This window comes from Miscanthus floridulus, chromosome 17, assembly GCF_019320115.1.
Source record: "Miscanthus floridulus cultivar M001 chromosome 17, ASM1932011v1, whole genome shotgun sequence".
In the NCBI taxonomy this organism is placed as follows: domain Eukaryota; kingdom Viridiplantae; phylum Streptophyta; class Magnoliopsida; order Poales; family Poaceae; genus Miscanthus; species Miscanthus floridulus.
The window spans coordinates 94,668,883-94,694,289 of NC_089596.1; the positions used below are offsets into that span (position 1 = coordinate 94,668,883).

Below are 25,407 nucleotides of genomic sequence, written 5' to 3' on the forward strand. Positions count from 1 at the left end.
TGCTAAACCGCAGACAAGCCGTACCGGATCGCCCAACGATTCGCGAATCAATGTGCCCTCCGAATCTCTTGTCCTCCAACTGATGACACCCCTGCGGCCACCCGCACGCACCGGCATAGTGGAACTAGCACCGGCGACCCACGCCGGCCACCTCAGGCCTCCTCCTCCCCAACCAATGAGCCGAATCTCACCTAGGCGTGAACGCGAAGTGCAGGGCGGAGGAAATGCGCACCGGGACGCAGTAGCGGGGTCGGACCACGATGGTGGGCAACCTGCAATCACGGCGATGCCGTTTCGGTGAACGTTAGCAAGACCAGGGCCAAAGAAGTAGCTAGCAAGCTTCAGCGACTCAGCACAGCACCTTACGATGCGCTGGCTCGTCCGGGAAAGGCACGAGCCAAGCTAGCCACGTGCGCGTGAGATGGTGCGGTGGTGCCTGGCGGTGGCATGGCTACGACAGTGATTGCTATACGATGGCAGGGCTAAGACTGCGGTGAGCATGGTGATGACCAGTTGGAGGAGGGGCTAGGAGAGCAAGGAATTGGGATGGGATGCTTTGGTTGCGTGGCTAGCCGACGGCGCACGTCCATCTGATCTTATGGACCCGGCGGGCGGCGTTTACAAATTGCCGCTCTGTGCAACGGCATATGCAGCAGGGTGGGGATGGGGGCGCAACCAGCTACCTAGCGGAGCTGAGCGTGAGACGAATTGGAGCCTAGTGTTGTGGTCATAGCGAATTGGAGGAGAGGGGTCACGCCGGTCACGGCGACAACGAAGGCAGGGGAGCTTTGGCACGGCTCGGTCCGGCTGTGGATGTCAACGCAGCGTACAACAATGGGGAACAGTGGGACATGTGGGACGTGCCCCCAGACTGTCATCCGCACGGCCGCTATTGCAAGGCAACGAGACGCGGTATGGCACCACCGTGGCCAACACCGGATAAGACGAGCATAGGGCAGCGCGACACCGAGGTGACGGGGACGCAGGTGATCATTCTGGGTGCGAGCAGCCAAGGTGAGTCAAAGGGAGCAGTAGCGACTAGCAGTGTGTAGCGCAGACCCGGTGCACCATCTGGCCTAGGTAGGGCAGAGCAGGGCATGGCACGGTAGGCACAGTTGGCGCCCTGGACGCAGCGCGTCAGCCGACGAGGTGACCCACGCACCAGCGAGGGCAGCAAGCAGCCAAGGCCTATGCACGGTGTGTTCACGGGCGGTAGCGAGGACGCTATCGGTGCTCTAGCGTGCGCTGGCGAGACAGCAGCGGCGGCAGTCCGGGCAGTGACGGTGGTCGCAGACAGCGTGGCGGTAGGCGATCAAGGCTCACAGCACAAGTGCCATGCGTGCGCACATGCCTAGGCGTAGCCCTAGGACATGGCCAGCGCGGCAGTGGAACACGGTCGGCATGGCAGTGCGCTGGCAAGCCAGCAGCGTGCTAGGCCAGCGGTGATCGCGCCCAGCACTAACTCAAGTGTCGTGCATGCTTTTTAAAGCAGGTAGAAAACTTGTTCACAAAGCTCCAAACGCCAAACTAATTGTTCGATGCGCAAGAGGGTACATCAAGCCATCAATCGAAGTCATGACATCACGCTATTTCCTAAGCCGATCGTTTTACAAAACTGGCCAAAGGTAGCTTCGTCGACCTTCTTTCAAGCCTACGTGAACGGGCGTCGTTCCGAATGGTTTCACGTCGAACCCCCATTCCGACCTCCTGGATGTACTAACTAGCTATCCTTGTCCGCGACCGCACACATTTCATCGTTGTTTGCTAAATGTTCTATAGCATTTTTATTTTGTCCACAATTCGATTAGAATACTAAACAGTATTATATGAAACGTAACCTTTGTCTCATGTTTTGTATGAATGTTTCAAGTGCCGAACATCGATTTATAATTCATGTTATATACATATGCACATAATTATGATGCTCATGAAATGTTTAGCAAGAATAGTATAATGTAACACAGAGGGTGTTACAGACAGTATATCTAAAGACCTATTACTATGTATTATTCTGAGATAGATCTTGTATCCAAAGCGAGGTAACTCCACCTTCCTTCATGATGATTCTTAGAAGGTGCTTCAGCGTTTTGGAGATGATTTTTAGAAATTTTCCATCAGCCGATACTTTTGGAACAAGATATATGATGCTACTGAGGATCCCGTGAAGCATCTTCCGTATGCCCCCTACATTATGCATGTGATTGAGCAAGTGTTCGGCATCCAGTTCCCCATAGACACTCAGCACAAACTCCTAAAGATCTCCAACAAGACATTCATCACTGCTGCAAAAGAACTAAAGATGAAGGGTGATGCAGCCAAAGCCAAAGGCAAAGGTGTTTCAGGTTCTCGCTCTCATCGTGGTGCTTCACCGCCTGCTGCTACTGCTTCTCGCTCTTCTAGTGCTGAGCCCCTCTCTTCTTCCTCCTCTAGTAAGAAGCCCAACAAGTTCAAGTTCTTCATGACATATATGTTTGGACAGTGTTGTGCTAGTGCTCAACGTGAGCACGATATGCAAGAGAGGCTATATCGGTTGGAACAGCACGTAGGCATTATGTCTTCTCCTCCATCACCGTTTGTGCCTCCCCATGATCCGTTGGCTTTATATGATGAGGCTTCTGCGGCATATGAAGATGATGTGGCTTCTCGCCCTCATGGCAAGGGCAAGGCTACTGAAGAGGAGGAGGAATACATGGATGATGATGATGATGAAGACGATGATGGTGATGATGATAGTGACCAAGATGAGGATGATGACTATGAGGATGAGTAGTCGGTTTTTCATGCGGCCTACCCCTTTTGGCACTTGTTGACAAAGGGGGAGTGTTAGGCTTTGATATCTTGTAATAAGTTAGTTAGTCATTCTACTTTGAGACTTAAAAACCTTTAGCTTGTGTGAACTATTCCGTATGGTGGCTAGTATGTGATGGACAACTTTATATATATGTTTGTGATGAATGATTGTAGGACAAGTAATGGTTATTTATCTACCTTATTCGCTTGTACTTGTCTATACTTGTGATGGTGGATGTATTTTGGATGGTCATGTGTTGCTTCAAGTTTTTACTTTGAAATCTTGGCCATCATATTCTCTTTTACTTGTTGTGTGAAATAACATGTCATATTGCATTCCTTTTCACGGATATATATTTGTTCACACACACTTGTTGCACCCCACGGATTGCAAAAATTAGGGGGAGCTTTTGTCTTGATGTATGCAAATCATGTATAGATGATTATAATTGAAATTTAAATTCATGCATATATCAAGGAAGAGCTCTTCATAAATTTTGGGTTTCAAAAGCTTTAAATTCTTTCATTCTTATAAAAGCCTAAGTTGGTTGTCATCAATTACCAAAAAGGGGGAGATTGAAAGTGCATTTGCCCCCTATGTGGGTTTTGGTGTATTGACGGCATCCAAATTAGGGACTAATATGATCTTAATGAGATATGTCGCAGCTATTAGTCCCATGAAAGATTCAAAGAGTTGATAAAGATGAAATGGTATCCCTCAATTCTTGAAGTTGTAAAGGCGAACGAACTCAAGATGCTCTCCAAAGGTTTTATTTTTGTTTTTGAGTTTATGATCCATCGTACTATAAAGAGGGATGCAAACTTAGTTGGTCTGAGGAAGATAGAGTGCTCAAGCATAAAAATAAAATCAAAAGAGAGACACTCTAGCACTCTACGAGCACGTAGAATTTTTTTTCTGTAACTATCGGTGTTGGAAGTCCCAACGTAAGCGGGAACACCTGACCGTCGGAAGTCACGACTCATGCCGGAAGTTCTGACTCCCAGTCACTTAGCCTGTGCGGTGACTGTGGACGTCAGAAGTCCTGACGTGAGTCAGAACTCCCGACAGTCAGAAGTCCCGACCCAAGCTAGGAGTCCCGACACCTGTGGTTCTGCTGGTCAGCTGTCTGCGCTCATCAAAAATCTCGACCCTTGTCGGGAGTCCCGACACCTGGGGCGTTGCTGGTTGGCTGGCTGTCTACGCACATCAGAAGTCCCGATGTTTGTTGGGAGTTCTGACATTGTCTTTCACGTGCGGACTTCTGACCCTATGTGAATAGTGTTTTCTATTAACGTTGGAAGTCCCAAGATCTGCGTCGGAACAATTCTCATGACCGACTGGACATGTCCGGTCGCGACTGGTACCTTACTGGAAATGATCGAACGCTGGGGAATTGCTGCGTCCGATCAGTTTGAGCAACTGTGTCCGGTCATCACTTGACCATTGAGATCAAATGACTGAGGTTGAATAGAGGAGACACATGGCGAGCATCCATTGACCGGACGCTGAGGTCCTGCGTCCGGTTGATACGACCGGAGCGTCCGGTTGTCCTGAGTTTTGCCCAGTGAAGGGGTAACGGCTAGTTTAGCCCGTGGGGCTATAAATAGAAGGTGGCCTCGGCCATGGCTGATGCTGAGCACCTCGGGGGACTTTGTGTCCATGCTTGAGAAGTGCTTGGGAGCCCTCCAACTCACATATACTTGATAGTGTTCATTTGATTGTGTAAGAGTGATTCTAGTGCGATTGCATCATGAGGTTGTATCGAGTGGCATTAGGTGATAGAGTTGCAAGTCAATGGTGCTTGTTACTCTTGGAGGTTGCCACCTCCTAGATGGCTTGGTGGTGGTCTCCGTTGAAGCCTACAAAATGCTTGTGCGGTGCTCCGGAGAAGAGCTTTGTGAGGAGCATTATGCTTGCCCCGCGGGAGCTACGAAGAGCAACTCTAGTTGAGCATGTCATTGAGCTACCCTCACTTTTGGGGTAGGTTCTTGCGGTGCTCGAAGTGCGGGCTTGGCGGGTGATGCCAATTAGCCACCGAAACACTAAGTGAGCGGTCGACACAACGTGGACTAGCGTGTTGGCAAGCACGTGAACCTCAGGAGAAAAATCACCGTGTCAACCTTGTTCTTCCTGTTGGTTTGCAATCCCCTTTCACAAGCTTGTATTTATATTTCATATACATTGTGCTTGTGTAGTTGCTCTTGTAATTAGTTAGCTTGTGTAGCTTACTAGTTACCTTCTTGCTTGTGTAGCATAGAAGTAGCTCCCTTGCGTGGCTAATTTGGTTTGTGTAACCTTGTTAGTCACATTGCTTAGTTTGTGTAGCTAAGTAATTGCGCTTTCTAATTTGGCATTGGTTGCCTTGTTATTGAGCATTGTTACTGAGCATTAGGTGGCTTTGTGCTTTTGCTTACTAGCATGTGTAGGAGCTCCCTTGTTGCTTAAAGTACTAATGGCATAGGTTTGTGTGACCTTGCTTCTAGAATTGGTTAGGTGAGCTCTAGCTAGCCCGGTACCTTTGTTGCTTAATTAGTATCTTTGGAAGATGCTAAAGAACATAGATAGAGGGGTGTAGTCTTGGCTAGACCGATGGTTTTAATTCTGCACTTATTTCGGTTAGCTGACGTGATTAATTTTAGAAAGGACTATTCACCCCCTCTCTAGTCCGCCATCTCGACCTTACAAGTGGTATTGGAGCTAGGTCTCTCATTTGTGGTCTTTACCGACCCGAGAGGATGGCGAACTTTGGGCTAGAAGTTGTTTGTCACACACATTTTTATGGCACACAATATGCATGGTGGAAACGTCATATGCTTGATCATTTCTGTGATTTGGGTCCCAAGGCGTGGTGGATCATTGTTGTTGGTTTTTCTCATGATGCTTTGGATAAGGACAACCTCACCCAAGTACAAGAGGATTGCTTATAACTTGATCATCGTGCTCTTTATTATCTAACGTGTGCTTTACATGATGATGTTTTTAGACGTGTGTGGGACTTGGAGAGTGCCCATGATATGTGGATGGCACTCTAAGCCTTCTACGGTGACTCCTCCACATGGGATGATGGCAAATTCAAGAAGGAGGATGATCACAAGGTGGAGGCACATGAGTGTGTCGAGCATGACCATAATTTGGTGATTGTGGAAGATTGCTCCACCTCATGGTCAAGTGATGATGATGATGATCGATCTACCACAAGTTCACTTGACAAGGTTGATGATGATGCCACAAGTGTTGCACATGAAGATTCTACCTCAAGCACACTTGATGGTGATCTTGATGATGATGGTTCATGCTCGGGCCATGATGATGATGCTACTACAAGCTCTCCAATGACACCACATTGCATCATGTCACAAGGTGACACCAAGGTATCAAATGATAATGTGGTTGATCATGTTGATTCATATGATGAGCTTATTAGTAGACTTGCTAGAATAACCATGTCTTTAGAAAATGAGAAAGCTAAAATAATGAACTTGGAAAATGAAAACTCATTTATAAAGAAATCTTGTGAAGAACATAAGAAATTACTTGATGCTTTTAAATCTTCACATGATGAGGTAAAATTGAATCATGAGACACTACTTGCATCTCATGATGAATTATTAGAACAACATGCTTCTCTCATTAAAGTATTTATAAAGAAACTTAAAAATAATGAGAGCTCATCACATGGATCAAATGATAAATTGCAAAATATTGCTAACCCTTGTGATGTAGACAAGAAGCATGTATCCACCTCTTGTGATGATTTATTAGATATGCCATGCTCTTCACAATTAGATGTTTGTTCTACTTCTATGTCTTATGAGACTAACCTTTTGAAGGAGAACAATGAGCTCAATGAACAAGTGAAGAAATTGAGCAATAAGTTAGAGAGATGCTACAACTCTCAAGTCACCTTTGAGCATATATTGAAGTCTCAAAGAAACTTTGGTGACAAGAGTGGCGTTGGCTTTAAGACTAGCAAAGTCAATCATCAAGAAAGCCGCAATGACATAAGTGGCATTGGCTTCAACAAGAGCAAGATCAAGGGTAAAAGATGGGGCAAGAGAAGATATGAAAGAGAGATGAAGAAGCAAGAACAAGAGAAGCCCTCTCATTTCATGTGCTTCAAGTGCCATGAAGTGGGACATCTTGCAAATGGTTGCCCCAATGAAGAAAAGCTCAAGTTGACGAAAGAAGAAGAGAGGCTAAGGCATATTAAGTGCTTCAAGTGCCGCACATGGGGTCATCTCACCTCAATGTGTCCAACCAAGCAATTGGTGAAGCAACTAGAAGAGCCTCAACCAAAACCACAAGTTGAGCAAGAGAAGACACCCCAAGAGCAAATCAAGATCAACCATGATGGTAGTAATTTGATGATAAAGAAGAAGAAAACTAGAAGGGGTGGAAAAGCAAGAGAAAGAGCAATGCGTCCAAGGATGAATCAAGATGCAAAGCAAGTGAGCAAGAGCAAAGAAGAGAAAATGGAGAAGATTGCTCACATGAGATGCTATAGTTATGACACATTAGGCCACCTAGCTTTGGGTTGTCCAAACAAGCTTGAGAAGAAGACTCAAGCAAACAAGGAGAAGCAAGGCAATGAGAAGCACAACATGAGCAAGGAAGAAAAGGCTCAAGCAAAGAGAAAGTGCTACTCATGCCGGGAAAGGGGACACATGGCACATTCATGTCTCCTAGGTAACACTCCTAAGCCTATTTCAATTGATGATGATTCTATGCTTAGGAAGGATGATAATGGTACCTCTATGGTTGCTATTGCAAAACATCTCGCTACTCATACTAAGGCTTTGCCTAAGTATGTCGCTCCTAACTTGAGAGGACCCAAAATTGTTTGGGTACCATCAAAAAGTGGATGATTGTTTGTAGGTACCATTGCATTGGAGGCTTGGTTCAAATGGTATTCATCTTGTTGATCATGTAGTTGAGCTAAGTATTGCTAGGTGATGATCATTACCCCAATGCCATGTCAAATAGAGTGAAATCCAAGTGCTATCAACATACAAGTGCTATAATTCAAGTTGTTGGTGATTCATTGGATATATTTAATGACTTGTAAATAATTGAGTTGAAGCTTGCTAATTGGATGATCATGAGCTCACCAAGGTATATCTCTTGTTGATCATTTCATTTGGGTGCATATGAGTTGATTGAATTGGATAAATATGCAATGTTGCTTGCTATGAGATGATTGAATGGATAATTGATTAGTAGTCAAGTTTGGATTGATTTGTGTTGGATAAGTTCATAAGATAATATTTAGCAAGTGGATTGAATGGATTTATGTCTTGTGAAAGTATTCAAATGAGTTAGTTTCAAGTTTGATACATATTTGATGAAGTATAGCTCAATTGTTGAAATCTGTCATATAATTGAGAATCTAAGCTAGCTGTGATCTTAGCCATGTTTGAGTAATCAACACTTATTGGATTGGCATAAAAATTTGTGTACATGCTCTAGACTTATGGTATAAGATGCTGTACAATTTTCATGAGAATTGGATAAGAAATGCTTTGGTTTTGGAGTGGATCTTGTCAGCTATAGTGCAACAGTTTTCAGCATATAGCAGTGGTGGAAGAATTGAAATTTGGTAGCAATCTAGAAATCACATGAAGCTCAAATTTTTACAGCTGCTAGATAACTTAGTGAAGCACATCTCTGCCAAATTTAGTGATGTTTGGATTTATACTTTGTGAGATATGCTTATTTCTCTAAAAGGTACAGAATCTGCCAGAAAAGTGACAAATATTGGATTGATCTAGAGTCACTTTGATTGAAAGGTCCTCAAGTTGGAAACATGTTTATAAGTAATTAAGGCATCTAAGTTTGGTTTTGAGATGATCTAGAAGCATGACAAAGAATACAAGGCCATTTGATTGTGGAGTGTACTTTGCACACATTCGGTACTCAAATTGGAAGATCAAGATCAAACTCAAGATAAAGTTAAAGTTTAAGTTCTAGTGACTATTGGAAATCATTTGATAGAAAGAAAAGGACTTAAATAAGTCGAAAGAAAAGGACTTAAAGAAGGAATCAAGGTTACTCATCAAGTTAAGTCCATCACTTGTATCAATCAATCAAGGTATTTCAAGTGAGTATCAAGAATGGTTCTTTGGAAAGATGTCACTTCTCCCTAGTGTAGGGGATTGCCGCCTATATATAGCCTAGGTAAACCAAGCATAGTACTTGGAAGGCTAACATGGAAGTGGTGATCTGAGGAATATTTGAGATGCTTAGTTGAAGAAATCAAATGGGTTGATCAAGAAAAGCAAGCAACACCCAAAAGAGAGCTAATTATATTATTTCAAGTGGTATACCAAATAGTTCTCTCATGCAAGCATTGATCAAAAGATGAAGCAAGTCAACCACAACAAGAAAGTGCACTTGATCATAAGTGGTATTCATTTTATATGGGTGAAGAATGGAATTCAAAATGGTATCTATTGGTCTTCACCAAGCTTATAATTGGACTTCACATTGCTATTGGAGTAATGAATTGGAATCTATGTGACTATCCTCTACTCCAACATAGCAAAGGTATCATTATAATGTGCATGATTATTTCATCCCTTACTAGTATGCGGTTAGTGCATATAGTACATGCTTCATAGGATCATGCATAACAAATAAAATGTTTAAATTCATAACCTACCACTATTGTTTGAATGATTACTTGATCTAGTGGTTAGTATATGAATTTATTCATGAGCTAGTGAACCCAAGTACTTGATTCAATTTGGATTGCCAACAAGTGACAAGTACAACATTGACAAGATAACCCTTGTAAGAGGTGTGAAGAAGCTTGTCATTGGTTCAAACCAGACTTAGAAGCTTAGGCAAATCAATTTAGTTCAAGTCAATATAGAAGCTCATGATAGTGATAAGAGTATAAGCACAAGACAACAATGCAAATGGATATCTAGTTTGTTTGTTACAAGTGGTATCTAGACTCAAGTATTTCATCAAGAATCTACAAGTGATGTCTAGATCAACTCACAAGTGATATCCTATAAGTGGTACTCATGAAGATAGCAAATGTTCAAGAAATGTTTTTTATTGATAAATCCAACAAGTGGTTCCATACTAGAAGATTCTTTCAAGTGGTATCACATCTACATGTGGTATCAATCATGCAAGAAGATGGTTCCACAAGTGATCCTCAACTTTAAGTGATCATCAAATGAAGAATGCATCCCTCACCTACAAGAGCTCAAGTGTATTGAATAGATGACCTATGCTATCACATAGGGGGAGGTGTCACACAAATTGATATCAAGATCAAAGATTCTATGTGTGGTATCTCAAGAAGCCCTACACAAGATACAAGTAGTACAAGTTACAAGTGGTATCTACAAGTAGTGTTATTCCAACAATCAAGTGATGTCCATAAAAAATGCAAGATTCAAGCCTTAACCATCTACCCCCAATGCATACCTTTGCATTAATGAGAAACTCACCTTTTATAGAAATTGATGACAAAGGGGGAGAGATTGTACAAAGATTTGAAAACTTTGAGTTTGAGATTGTACAAGGGGGAGAGATAAGATATGAAAGAAGTAGAGGTTGGACATGGACATAGACAAAGAGGGAGAAATGGACAAAGAAGGAGCAACATTGAAGAAAAGAGATGGATCAAAATTCTTGGACAAGAGAAGCACACAAGTAGGGGGAGCAAGCTCATGAACTTTGAATAATTGCATTTGATATGTGCATATTCATGTGCTTGCTTGCATTGCATAAGTTCTTAAATTTAATATGCATGCTTGTGTGATGAATGCTAGTTGTAGAATTTGATTGATGAAATGAAAACTAGCATGCATAGGATGATAGCTAGACACTTGGTATGCTTTTCAAGTAATGCTAGTACCTTGCTTTTATTGTTGATCTCATGAGGTATCTAGTGCTTTATGTTTCCAAGTGATATCTAGCTAACCATGGTGCTAAAGGATGAACTTAAAGGTGCAACTCCGAGTGGTACACACTTCAAAAGTTTATTCTATACACCTTAGCATCATTTAGTAGTATTTACTCTCCCACAATTTTAATCTATGCATATGTGAGAGCTTCAAAACAAACACTCTAGCACATATGTAGGGGGAGCTAATACTACCATTTCGGGTTTGTGGTACTTGTCCAAAATTATTTACACATGGTAAAATTGCTTGGGCAAGCAACATGAATCCAAAAGAGCTTAATTTTCATATCTTTGTAGAGTTGTCATTAATTACCAAAAAGGAGGAGATTGAAAGGTCCTTGTGTGGTTTTGGTAATTGAGTGACAACCTAGGTGAACTAATTGTGTTTATGTGAGATACACAGGTGATTAGTCCATAGGTACATGTGTGTGAGCAACATATACCATGAAAGTGAAAAAGGCTTGGAGATGTTGCAAAGCTCACACATATGATGATGAAGGAGCTCATTGCACATGAGACATGACATTGAGTCATGTGATCAAGGTGGAGAAGATCAAGACAAGACTTGGCTTGATGGACTGGTTACAAGCGTGAAGGGCAAGTTAGAGGCTTTGGAGCGATGGACCGCGTGGCGGTGAAGCTTGAGCAAGACTTGGCGCCGATAGACGAAGGCAACGGTGAAAAGCAAGTGAAGTCAAGATCGATGAACCAATATATTCACGTGATGATATGAAGTGGATCATATCATTGTTGATCATGTTGGTGCATGTGTTGCATCGACATTAGAGGAGATGGAATGGAATGCGCAAGGCAAAGGTATAATTTAGGGCATTTTATTTCACCGGTCATAGGTGTGTAGAGAAGTTAATGACCAGGTTTAGGATAGATGGCCATACTATTAACAGGGGCAAACTTGTTTACATATCGGTCATCTAGTGCCACTCGAGTGATCTAACTTTGCATCATCGCTAGGATCGAGTGGCGTGGCAAGTTGAGTGGCTAATCCTTTGGAAAATGATTGTGAAAATGCTAACACACATACACATGGTGGTGTACACTTGGTGGTGTTGGCACATTTATAAAGGAGATGAAGTTGGAGTTGATATGGATCAACTCGACGATGAAACAGAGGCGAGAAGGGTTAGAAACTCCACCGGCGCCCTATACAGAAATGATAGCATCTCACTGAGTGGACCGGACGTTGGTCACATGGTGACTGGACGTTGGGGTCCTATGTCCGGTCAGTGGCAGCAGAGAACGTGCAGGCATCGGTCTTCGACTGGAGGCTGGCGCTGAAAGTGACCGGACGCTGGCAGGGTGTGTCCGGTCAGGCTGACGTATGGTGACATAGGTGACGCCGAGAAGGTGGAGAAGGATTGGACGCTGATGCTATGTCCGATCATGACTGACCGGACGTGTCCGGTCACGACTGGTACCTTACTAGAAACGACCGAACACTAGGGTTGCTGCGTTCGGTCAGTTTGAGCAGCTACGTCCGGTCATCACTTGACCATTGAGATCAAGTGACTGAGGTTGAATGGAGGAGACACATGGCGAGCATTCGTTGATCGGACGCTGAGGTCCTATGTCTGGTCGATACGACCGGAGCGTCCGGTCGTCCCGAGTTTTGCCTAGTGAAGGGGTAACGGCTAGTTTAGCCTGTGGGGCTATAAATAGAAGGTGGCCTCAGCCATGGCTGGTGCTGAGCACCTCGGGGGACTTTGTGTCCATGCTTGAGAAGTGCTTGGGAGCCCTCCATCTCACATATACTTGATAGTGATCATTTGATTATGTGAGAGCGATTCTAGTACGATTGCATCGTGAGGTTGCATCGAGTGGCACTAGGTGATCGAGTTGCAAGCCTGTGGTGCTTGTTACTCTTGGAGGTTGCCACCTCCTAGACGGCTTGGTGGTGGTCTCCGTCGAAGCCCGTAAGAAACTTGTGCGGTGCTCTGGAGAAGAGCTTTGTGAGGAGCATTGTGCTCGCCCCGCGGGAGCCGCGAAGAGCAACTCTAGTTGAGCGTGTCATTGAGCTACCCTCACTTTTGTGGTAGGTTCTTACGGTGTCCGACGTGCAGGCTTGGCGGGTGATGCCAATTAGTCGCCGAACCACTAAGTGAGCGGTCGACACAACGGGGACTAGTGTGTTGGCAAGTACGTGAACCTCGGGAGAAAAATCACCGTGTCAACCTTGTTCTTCCCGTTGGTTTGCAATCCCCTTTCACAAGCTTGTATTTATATTTCATATACATTGTGCTTGTGTAGTTGCTCTTGTAATTAGTTAGCTTGTGTAGCTTACTAGCTACCTTCTTGCTTGTGTAGCATAGAAGTAGCTCCCTTGCGTGGCTAATTTGGTTTGTGTGACCTTGTTAGTCACATTGCTTAGTTTGTGTAGCTAAGTAATTGCGCTCTCTAATTTGACATTGGTTGCCTTATTATTGAGCATTGTTAGTGAGCATTAGGTGGCTTTGTGCTTTTGCTTACTAGCATATGTAGGAGCTCCCTTGTTCCTTAAAGTACTAGTGGCATAGGTTTATGTGACCTTGCTTCTAGAATTGGTTAGGCGAGCTCTAGCTAGTCCGGCACCTTTGTTGCTTAATTAGTATCTTTGGAAGGTGCTAAAGAACATAGATAGAGGGGTGTAGTCTTGGCTAGACTGATAGTTTTAATTCCGCACTTGTTTCGGTTAGCTGGCGTGATTAATTTTAAAAAGGACTATTCACCCCCCTCTAGTCCACCATCTCGACCTTACACCCTCGCTGCGGCGCCCCCATCATCCACCGTACTCTGTCTCGGCCGTGCACCTTCCCGCGTCATAACGTTTCATTTTCTCTGCAACATCCGTCCGACCGTTGCAACATATGCAGTATACTCTTGAAACGTACCTATATAGCCATTGCAATCCAGATGAAACACATGAAACATGGTCTGAAATATCTAAAAACATTTGGAGCATCGAGAAGAGGGGAGATAGTAGTGGATGCCTAGCCGGCGCCGAGAGGAGGATGATACATGGAGGCGAGGTAGTAGAAGGCGAGGAGGATGCAACAATCGATCTACTTTTGAAATATCCAAAAGAAACATTTGCATCACACATCTGGAGAGAGATGAACCACTTGAAACATACATCTGAAACACTTGAAAAGCCATTGCAAAAGAATATGCAACATCCAGATAAAACAATTGCAACATATGTTTAAAACATATGCAACATCCAAATAAACACATTCGCAACATACGTCTGAAAAAATAGATGAAGACATTTGGAACAGACGCTTGCAACATACGTATAGCCATTGCAACATATGCAACATCCACATAAAACACTTATAACATGCATATGAAACCTTGAAATACTTGAAACATATGCTTGCAACGTGTATGGTGCGACACTCTAGTGGACGGTGACCACCATGTTAGGTGAGCCTCGAGGCAGTCGCAAAGTACGGCATGGCACGACGCCCTTGTCGTCTCTAGCGGAAGAGGAGGTGATGAGGAGGACGTCGGTGCCGGTGTCGGCGCTAGCGATGAGACGGGAGAGAGACCTTGTACCGGTACCTGTAGCAGAAGCCATCCGAGGATATGAGCAACACAGCGGGCTTAGAGGGAGCTTGGAGAGCTGCCGCGTGGCAGCGGATGCCGCGGTCACAACGGTGAGGGGCGGGTGGAGCAGGACGAAGGCCGTGGCGGCAGTGAGGGCCACGGTGAGAAGGAGCAGGAGGCGGGGGTGCGAATGAGGGCTGGGGTGCGACCACGGAGAAGGAGAGGAGAGCGACGGTGGGCCACGATGAACCGGGGGTCCGGACCTCGATTGGGGGCGGAGACGCCATCGGCGGGCGGTGCTTTAACTGCAGGACTTGGGGAGAGTGGGAGTGGACTGGATCTGACAGAAGCAGAACGTGTGTGCGGCTGGTAGCTTGCACTCTTGCGGAGCGGGGGATTTTTATTTTGGGAGACGACATGTAGTATCAGATATTTATGATGGGCACAATAAATAAAAGACGTGAAGCCACGTAGGGTCCGACGTCCGAACGCGCATTACTGCCGTTCATGCAAAGATAGAGATTGGGTGTCCAAAATTTCCAAAACAAAAGGCCTAGTTGCCAAGTATCAACTTGGGCCAAATAGCCCCAGGCCGACCAAACAGTTGAGTCCATCAGAAGAAGCCACGACCCACTGAAAACTCAAAATCAACTAAAACCCCCTCGTCGTCGTCGAGCCGGTTCCCCTCGTCCCCCAAAACCCTAGGCGGCCGCCCACCCGCCCGCCTTCCTCCTCCCTCTTCTCCCGCCATGAACTACGGCTTCCAGAACCTCCTCGGCGCGCCGTACCGCGGCGGCGACGCCATCTTCGCGGGAGACTCATCCGTTCTCCTCTCCGCCGTCGGCAACCGCGTGGCCTCCACCGACCTCGCCGCCTCCTCGTCCCTCACCCTCCCCTTCGAGTCCTCATCCAACGTCACCCGCCTTGCCGCCTCCCCCTCGGGCGACTTCCTCCTCGCGGCCGATGACAACGGCCGCGCGCTCTATGCCAACCTCCGCCGCCGCGCCGTCCTCCACCGCGTCTCCTTCAAGGGCGCGCCGTCAGCCATCCGCTTCAGCCCCGACGGTCAGCTCATCGCCGTGGCCGTCGGGAAGGTCGTGCAGATCTGGCGCTCCCCGGGGTTCCGCAGGGAGTTCTTCCCTTTCCACCTCCTCCGCACCTTCCCGGGCTTCGCCGCTGGCGTGACAGCATTCGATTGGTCCCCGGACTCTGCGTTCCTCCTCGCGTCCTGCAAGGACCTGACAGCTCGGCTCTTGCCTGTCAAGAAGGGACTAGGAGGCAAGCCCTTCCTTTTCCTTGGCCATCGCGCGGCTGTCGTAGGTGCCTTCTTTGCCACGGATAAGAAGACAGGGAGAGTCAAGGGGGTTTATACAGTCTCCAAGGATGGAGCTATCTTTACATGGAATTTGGTGGAAGGAAATGAGGAAAATGATACTTCACCTCCGCCATCACCAGGGACGCCAGAGCAGGGGTCAGAACAGAATGATGTCATGGAACTGGATGATGGGAGCAGGGAAAGGAAGATTTTAGGAGATTTGGAGGAACCAGACACTAAGCTGCATTTGGCAAAATGGGAGCTGCGGGAAAAGCATTTCTTCAAGCAGTCACCGGCTAAGTTAACAGCATGTGATTACCACCGGGAGCTTGACATGGTGGTGGTTGGATTCTCTAGTGGAGTATTTGGGCTGTACCAGATGCCAGACTTTGTGTGCCTCCACTTGCTGTCAATATCAAGAGAGAAGATCACCACTGCTATTTTCAACAGTTTGGGGAATTGGCTTGTCTTTGGATGCGCCAAACTTGGGCAGCTTCTGGTCTGGGAGTGGCGGTCGGAGAGCTACATTTTGAAACAGCAGGGACACTACTTTGATGTGAATTGCATTGCGTACTCACCAGATTCTCAGTTATTGGCCACTGGAGCTGATGATAACAAAGTCAAGGTGTGTGCTAAGCGATAGCATTTACGATCTCAATCATGCCCTGCTCTTCTTTTTTGCTATGCATGATCTCCATTGTTTGTGTGATTGTGTGAACACACAATCTCATCTCACAGGAATTGTTGATATGCACTTTTTTTTGCTCAATCCATTGAAAACCGAATGTAACTTATGATTATCTTTTTCCTGATCATATTATCTAGTGCTGCGTGAGATAGCCAGAGAAACTTTGCTTCATAATTTAAGTCCAAATCACTAAACTGGTCCTCCAACTTCGTGCAATTAGAAGCTAACTCTGTCCTTGCCTCACTGAGCTGCTTACTCGTACCACGCTTATTTATTCAAATGAAAGAAGAGTAGTGCCTACTATCGGTATTTGGTGATAACATTAATTTTGCAAAAAATATTTAATAAATCTATTTAGTTAGTGTTAATGTCCTGCACAAAAAGTTTGATAATGTAACTCGTGTTGCAGGTCTGGACAGTTTCATCTGGGTTCTGTTTCATAACATTTTCGGAGCATACAAATGCTGTTACTGCAGTTCATTTTATGGCCAATAACCATTCTCTTCTAAGTGCCTCACTTGACGGGACTATTCGAGCATGGGATTTGTTCCGCTATCGCAACTTCAGAACATTTACCACCCCTTCACCTAGGCAGTTTGTTTCTTTAACCGCAGACCAGAGTGGAGAAGTAATATGTGCTGGAACACTTGATTCATTTGAGGTGTGTGTATGTAGCAACCTTTTATCCCCCAAAATTTTCATGTCTTGTGCTTCACATCAAGCTCCGTTGACAATCAAAACATTTCCATGCAGATTTTTGTTTGGTCAATGAAAACTGGTCGATTGTTGGATGTACTCAGTGGCCACGAAGGACCAGTGCATGGTCTAATGTTTTCTCCAATCAATGTAAGAGAATGCTTTGATATATTTTCTTTGACTTTCTTTTCAGAACTACAATTAGTTACAAAAGTCACTACTTTATGATTCTGCAAGAGCATTTTGTTCCATTTCAGTATTTTCTGTTCTGTATGTTATGTAAGTTCATCAAAGCAATAACTGGGCTTTGTTGGGTAGGCTATTCTGGCTTCATCATCATGGGACAAAACTGTTCGCCTTTGGGATGTCTTTGAGAGCAAGGGTGCAGTGGAAACCTTTCAGCACTCACACGATGTTCTTACTTTAGCTTATCGACCCGATGGAAGGCAGATAGCATGCAGTACTTTAGATGGCCTAATCCATTTCTGGGATCCATCTGATGGTTTGTTGATGTATACCATTGAGGGCCGCAGGGATATTGCTGGGGGTCGCCTCATGACTGACAGGAGATCTGCAGCTAATACAAGTATAGGAAAGTACTTCACAACGTTGTGCTATTCTGCTGATGGAAGTTCTATTTTAGCTGGAGGAAACACTAAATATATTTGCATGTATGATGTTGGAGAACAGGTCAGCAAATCTTTCTTGGCATGATTGTATTTGTACCTTGAAGCATAGTTGTATGCCAACAACTATGAGTGTGTCTTCAATTTTGGTCCTGCATTTTGAATACTCTCTAGATACTTGCTGGATATTATCTACTACTATTATCTAACCAATGTTCTATCTTTCTGCTTAATTTTCGAAATATTTACATGTTGTCATCATGCCATGAACTGTATGACATCAACAGCTAGTTAGGAACCCAAATCTGAAGCTGTAGTAGTCTGACTTTTCTCCATTTTGCTATGGTGAACATACTTTTAGGCTAAAATACATAACCACATGATCTTGACTTTGTTTTTGCTTGTACACATATCTTGGTCTGAAATAATACTAGAAACCTTTCATTTTATCTAGAGAAATTCCATTATGTACTACTGAAACTACATGATTCGTAAAATGCCATTCATTGTGGGTTGGCATCTTTGAATGGTGAGCATATGGGGGTATGCGATGGAAGATAAGTAATCGCCCTTGTTTTAATGTGTTTCTTTGAGCAGGTGCTGTTGCGTAGATTCCAGATCACTCGCAATCTCTCATTGGATGGAGTTCTTGATTTTCTGAACTCAAAGAAGATGACAGATGCTGGTGCACTTGATCTAATTGATGATGAAGACAGTGATGTTGAAGAAGGAATTGATCGACAGACTAGAGGAAACCTAGGGCTTGGTTTACCTGGATCAATGGCAAATCGTGGAAGACCCATAGCTCGGACAAAATGTGTTAAGTTTGCTCCAACTGGAAGATCGTTTGCTGCAGCGACCACTGATGGTGTTTTATTGTACTCAGTTGACGAATCATTTATTTTTGATCCAACGGACCTTGACATTGATGTTACGCCTGAGGTATTTACTTCATGCCCTTTCTTGTTGTGTATTACCTATTGAAAATTGAAATTACTCTAATCAATTTGCAAATTTCTGTGTTTGGTATTTGTAGAAAGTAGAGGAAGCTCTTGCAGAAAACCAACAGCAGAGAGCCCTTATACTTAGCCTTCGGTTAAATGAGGACTCCTTGATTAAGAAGTGCATATTCGCAGTTGATCCATCCGATGTAAGAGCAATTTGTTCAGCAATTCCTTACAAGTATCTCCAAAGATTGATTGATGCTTTTGCTGGTCTCTTGGAAAGTTGTCCCCATCTGGAATTTATCCTCCTGTGGTCTCAGGTATCATCCTCATTTTCATTTTCTTCCCAAGATTATACCTGATGTTTTGGTTAATATACCATATGTTAATCTCATACTTTTCTTTTTATCATATAGGAGCTATGTAAGGTCCATGGCCACTATATTCAACAGAACTCCAGAACTTTGCTTCCTTCTCTGAAATCATTGCAGAAGTCTATAACAAGACTACATCAGGATTTGGCAGACACTTGCTCTTCTAATGAGTACTTGTTGAAATATCTGTGCACTGCTGGTACAAAGAATTAGGTTGTGCTGAGAAATACTTAGTTCAGTGGGCAACATCTTTACCGATCTCCTTGACTGCGATTTCTATAGGAGGTTGATGTGTTTGCAAACCCAGAAATGCATGCGAGCTCTGACCACTTCAGGAGCTCTGCTTGGGACCTCTAGGGCTGGATTGGCATCTGTGCTTAATCCTGTGGACAGTGGCTGTTGTGTTCAGTATACTGAACTGAAGCAACAATGCAACATGATCGATGCTCCGGAGAAAGTTGAGCTGGGTCTGGTTTTGTTGTCAGTGACCATTGACAGTTGGCGATTTTGTGTTTTTCCTCGGATCTGTGTTCGCATGTGTACCTAATCAGAGGAGGATTGTTAGCCGATTTGTTAGGAACGAGAGAAACGTGTTATCAAATGTTTGAATCAGAACTGGAAATTGATATTTTGTAATGAATCGAATCGGAGATCTATGTTATATTCACTGCTGTTTTTTTTTATTTCTGCTGTGATGTTCTGAAGTTCGTCTGCTACGTGGAATTTCCAGAGCCTGGCAAAGTTGGATGGAGCCGACGGATTTCAGGTATTTCCTCAGTGCTGAATTAGGGAGCAAGCCTTCCAAATGGTATCAGGTTGTTTACGGCACGCCTGCTTGTGGGCTTTTTGGGGCGTCTGCGAGTCTTTTCTCATTCTACCACTAGAACTATTGAAATCAGATATTCTACTCACTTCGAACTTTTGAAACCATTCATGTTACCTCCATGCCTTGGTTTGAAGTGGTTTACCTCCTTATCCTTTTTTTAGTTTAAAAAACACTAAATACTTGATAAGGTTTTAAACAAAAAAAATTGTCTTCAAGGTTTTAAAATTCTGAAGATAGATTGCGATACACCAAATCCAAATAAGATATTCAGAGCCCATGAAATTATATCTATATGGCATAAAAAAGATTTAGCTTTAGCAAATGCAAAATTATTCGGAAGTATCTAGAAAATTTTCAAAACATTCTAATTGTTGTATAAACGTGTTTTAAAAACTTATCGCAACATAAAACATAATATGCAACCAGAATGGATACATAGACTTAATGTTTTGTTTTTGTTTTAGACTCTTTAATATTTATCTTAGACTTCATAAAATTTTCAAATCACCAATATAGTCTTCACTACTACATGTGTTTCTTTAATATATGTTTCAAAAAAAAATGCACATGCCTGCATGATGAATGCTAATGTTTAGCATATGCAGTGCGATGAATACCTAATATTGGGGTTAGTAAATCCTTACTTAGCACCTTTGTACATCGGCTAATCCTATACTCATAAAGTTAAACCCTACTAGAGATTTCTCTCAACATGCAAGCTATCCACATCAACATCCACTACAACTTGCAATTATAGCCAACTAGCACATGTAATTATGATAGTTATCTCTTCATCTACTAACATGCGTTTAGCTGTCCACATCAATGTGTCAAACCATTCATCAAAATTAATTTAAGATAGTTTCATTCATATAACTATAAATATAAATAGTCTATTTTTTTTAAAATTATCTTGAATCCCCACAGCAACGCGCGGAGTATTCTCCTAGTTATAATAGACAACGAGAGTTTCTACTAGCAAATAAGCACCAAAATAAGTCTATTAAGGCCCCGTTCGCTTCACTGAAAAAACAAGCCGAAATATTGTTCCGGCTGATTTGTTGTGAGAGAAAAATATTGTTCCGGCTAAAAAAACAAGCTAAAAAATACGGATTATAAGAGAAGCGAACCGGACCTAAGATTCAAACAATTTGGTACGACTGAGCTTCACTGGTGAATCATTTTTTTTGTCTTTGGCTTGAAAAGCAGCTCTACTGGTGAAGCTAAATCTATTGCTAAACCGTTTGACAAAACAACTTATCTTATTTGTTGAAAAGAGTGAAATATCCCTAATACCCTTTCTTTTTTCATTTCTCTATTTTTTTCTTTCTTATATATTTTTCTCTCTCTTCAGTCTCCACCATATCTCTTCTCCCACCGCGTGACAATCTTCCTCTTCCCCGGCTGCTTGCTCCACGCGCCGGCCCTCCCCGGTCCCACGCCGGCCCTCCCCGCCAAATTTTTTATATTTTGGCAAGTTTCTCACAAATAGATCATTAGCGGAAAGAATTCAGAAAATGGACCCTTAGCTCGGCGTCATTGATGCTGATACCGAGCTAGGCGTCAGCGTCTCTGGCGCTGAGCTCCTGGGCACGTTGGATGGCCTGCCAGGTAGCTCGGCGCCAGAGCGACTGGCGCCGAGCCTCTATTACCTGTTCGCAACAACGCGCACGCATATGGCAGCATTCATTTCCTACACAGTGTATCGCTGTTTTTTTCCTACACAGTGTTTCGCTGCAGTCGCAATTTTGTTACCTATTGTCTGATCGTGGTAAATACGGTGGACAGGCAGGCAGGCTTCACGGTCGCTGTGCCTGCTACTGCTCAAGAGCGTGGGCGAGCAAGGCTGTCATTCCCAATTCCGGAAGAAGCACTGAAGCAAACACTGTGCTGCTCACTGCTTTTTAGAGTTCACTGCTTTTGCTGCTGCTCACTGTGCTGCTCACGGCGCGCGCGACGAGGCGGACAAGACTGGAGTTATGCGCGCCTGCTGCTCACTGCTCAAGGCTACAATAGCTAAAAATTTGTTGGGAGTTCAGTTTATTAGTGCTTGTTTAGTTTCCAAAAAGTTTTCCAAAAAATACTACAGTAGTCATCACATCGAATCTTACGATATGTGCATGGAGCATTAAATATAGACGAAAAAAAACTAATTACACAGTTTGGTTGGAAATTGCGAGACGAACGTTTTGAGCCTAATTAATCTATGATTGAACACTAATTGTCAAATAAAAACGAAAGTGCTACAGTAGCCAAATTCATAAAATTCGCGAACTAAACACGCACTTAGAGATGATATGTCTGCCGTGAGAGTGACGAGCATATAGGTTTGTCCTCCTTTGTTTTGTTCATGGCACAATCAAATTTGTCTCCTCATATGATTTTAATTGATTTTCATGTTTCCACATAATTTATGATTTTCACCACATACTTTGTCGTACTAATAGACAGGATGGAGTCGGATCCAGCGACTTATACTGTACGCGGACACAATGTGGTCGTCCAAGGGCTTTAAGGTGAACTAATAAGTGAAGTGTAAAAGGTGCCACAACCGTAGTCGTGTTGAGGTGGAGGTGGGATAAGAGGGGAGAGAAATATCGAGTGGCTTACATATCCAGGATTTATGGAAGCTAAAATATCAAGTTCAAGCCTACATATCTAGGACTTAAGTGTATTTATTTATGTCTAGTAGGCAGTGGCTTACATAAATCCATTGATCTTCCACAAATCATGAAATGACCATGCATTACAAAAACAAAACCAAACGAGTCACATCAGCTATACCCGGATGGTGTGAGTAGACACCTGTACAAAAAAGAAGAAGCTAGATAACGTACGCACATACTACAGAAATACGATGCACACTAGGGATGAACGTAGCATCATTAGCACCACCGCTAACTTACCGTTCAAACGAGATTAGCACTAAAAACAAACGGGGAGCTCAGAGAGAAAGGAATAAACAAATAGAGGAAGCAGCGCAGTCAGAGGCAGTGAGCTCGCTCGCCCTCCTGCACCTCGGCCCTGTGCTCCCATCGCTTTCCCCTCACTCCTCCCACTCCCATATGCGATTCCAAAATTTTAAAGACAGGGCACGGGTCACGCATTGTTGCTCGTATTTAAGACAGACAGAAGGCTACGACAGCCACTGATATGAACCCGCTAGGGTTTATGGACGATCTTTCGATGAGAGGCGTGAGATCACTCGATTTGGTGGATGGAGATGACGTTCACGGCCCGACTACAGCCTTCCAAGACCGCGCCTTAGCAACCGATACACCACCTCCAAAGGCCGTCACGATCTTGTGGAGCGCGACAACCAGCCACTAGGGCTCCCGTCCTGCAAGCAATCGAAGAACTAGCAAGAACAAGGAAACAAGCACTGAATTTGCAAGATGAGATTGAAAACCTCAAACTGAATCTTATTATGAGTGGGGTTCCGAAGACAAGGAGACGGGCGGCTGGATCAGCACGCGCGCCTACAAGCAAGTAGCAAAGGCTAAACTTGATCTAAACAAAACCCAAGTGTTCCTGGTGGCGGCTAAGGGGTATATGACGTGTGGAGGACGACCACAAGAGAGTTTGGGTCGTGCTCCAACCCTAGGACGCGTCCCTACTGGACTCTAAACGATACAAGCCCATTGGGCTAACTTAAGGTGGCGCAGCACCCTGGACAGAATAGACCTCTCGGTGATTTTTGGACTGTTGACGCCGTTTCTGAGCAGGTATAAGTATGAGGTCAGATCCGTATGAAAGTAGACTTTATTAGCTTTCCAACAAGTCCAGAATCACCCCAATCCGAATCCGTATGTAACCGTGGCGACCGTCGCAAGTTGGAGGTGTGCTGCAGTCCGAATCCAGCCTACGCGAGTCCTTTTCCCTTTCGGTCTTCTCCTTGATTCCTAATCAAAACAAGAGTGCACGTGTCTCCAAGATCTAAACAGGATGGACAAGAGCTCAAGAAGGAACTCACTTGATGATTAAGTGTTCGAGCACGAGCACGGGTAATAGGACCAGCAGGTGTCGGCGTGGATGTATGATCGGTGTTGATGTCCTCATCATCCTCCCTTTCTTGAATTTGAGTCGTCCTCGACTCAAGCTCATCTTCCTCACCCAAATAAGGCTTCAAATCTGCAATGTTAAATGTGGGACTAACCCCAAAATCTGCAGGAAGATCAAGCTTATATGCATTCTCATTTATTCGTTGCATCACTTTAAAAGGACCATCCGCTCTAGGCATCAATTTAGATTTTCTTAATTCAGGAAACCTATCCTTTCGCAAATGCAACCAAACCAAATCTCCAGGTTCAAGAATCAATTCCCTTCTACCTTTATCTCCAGCAAATTTGTACTTAGCATTCATGCGCTCTATGTTTTCTTTAGTGGTTTCATGTAGTTTTAGCATCAATTCAGCACGTTGCTTAGCATCAAAATTCAACTTTTCAGAACTTGGCAATGGCATTAAATCAATAGGAGCACGTGGTAACAAGCCATAAACAATCTCAAAGGGACACATCTTCGTAGTAGAATGCAGCGAACGATTATAAGCAAACTCAATATGAGGCAAACAATCTTCCCACATCTTAATATTCTTCTTTAAAACAGTCCTTAACATAGTAGATAAAGTTCTATTCACAACTTCAGTTTGACCATCAGTTTGGGGGTGATAAGTGGTGGAAAATAAAAGCTTAGTCCCCAATTTGGCCCATAAAGTTCTCCAAAAATGGCTAAGAAATTTAGCATCACGATCAGAAACAATTGTATTTGGCACACCATGCAAGCGAACAACTTCTCGAAAGAACAAATCAGCAATATTTGTAGCATCATCAGTTTTATGACATGGTATGAAATGTGCCATTTTAGAGAATCGATCCACAACCACAAAAACACTATCTCGCCCTTTCCTAGTCCGTGGCAATCCCAACACAAAATCCATAGAAATATCCTCCCAAGGAGCACTAGGAACAGGAAGAGGCATATACAAACCGTGTGGATTCAACCGGGACTTAGCCTTTTGACATGTTGTGCAGCGAGCAACAAATCTCTCCACGTCTCGTCGCATCTTTGGCCAAAAGAAATGACCAGCAAGAATGTCCTCCGTCTTCTTCGCTCCAAAATGCCCCATCAAGCCACCTCCATGCGCTTCCTGCAGCAACAACAAGCGAACGGAGCTAGCTGGAATGCATAGCTTGTTAGCTCTAAACACAAACCCATCATTGAGGATGAATTTGTTCCACGTTTTCCCATCTTTACAATGCAGCAGCACTTCTTTAAAATCAGCATCATGAGCATATCGGTCTTTAATTGTTTCTAACCCAAAGATCTTGTAATCAAGTTGATTCAGCAAAGTATATCTCCTAGACAATGCATCTGCAATGATATTATCCTTCCCTTTCTTGTGTTTGATAACATAAGGAAAAGATTCAATAAATTCAACCCATTTTGCATGTCTACGATTCAGTTTTCCTTGACTACGAATATACTTCAAAGATTCATGATCAGAATGTATAACAAATTCTTTGGGCCACAAATAATGCTGCCATGTTTCTAATGTCCGCACTAGAGCATATAATTCCTTATCATATGTAGAATAATTAAGAATAGGCCCGCTCAATTTCTCACTAAAGTATGCAACAGGTTTTCCTTCTTGTAACAAAACATCACCCAATCCAATTCCACTCGC

The 25,407-nt window shown here is 43.8% G+C and overlaps 2 protein-coding genes across 2 annotated transcripts; both read left to right on the forward strand.

Moving 5' to 3' along the window:
* The first annotated feature begins 2,191 nt into the window (after positions 1-2,191).
* LOC136516013 (uncharacterized) lies at positions 2,192-2,770 on the forward strand. Its single transcript, XM_066509435.1, has one exon. The coding sequence runs from the start codon at positions 2,192-2,194 to the stop codon at positions 2,768-2,770; it is 579 nt and encodes a 192-aa protein (XP_066365532.1).
* A 12,187-nt stretch (positions 2,771-14,957) lies between these two features.
* LOC136517262 (periodic tryptophan protein 2-like) lies at positions 14,958-19,559 on the forward strand. The gene is made up of 7 exons (XM_066510800.1): positions 14,958-16,195; positions 16,668-16,919; positions 17,012-17,104; positions 17,273-17,644; positions 18,178-18,522; positions 18,617-18,844; positions 18,941-19,559. The coding sequence occupies exons 1-7, from the start codon at positions 15,005-15,007 to the stop codon at positions 19,109-19,111; spliced, it is 2,652 nt and encodes an 883-aa protein (XP_066366897.1). The 5' UTR covers positions 14,958-15,004; the 3' UTR covers positions 19,112-19,559.
* The last annotated feature ends 5,848 nt before the right edge of the window (positions 19,560-25,407 follow it).

Coding starts and splice junctions, on each gene's coding strand:
- LOC136517262 (XM_066510800.1), top strand. CDS start 15,005: ATGAACTACGGCTTCCAGAACCTCCTCGGCGCGCCGTACCGCGGCGGC. Junction 16,196..16,667: donor CTGATGATAACAAAGTCAAG/GTGTGTGCTAAG, acceptor CTCGTGTTGCAG/GTCTGGACAGTTTCATCTGG. Junction 17,645..18,177: donor TGTATGATGTTGGAGAACAG/GTCAGCAAATCT, acceptor TTCTTTGAGCAG/GTGCTGTTGCGTAGATTCCA.
- LOC136516013 (XM_066509435.1), top strand. CDS start 2,192: ATGCATGTGATTGAGCAAGTGTTCGGCATCCAGTTCCCCATAGACACT.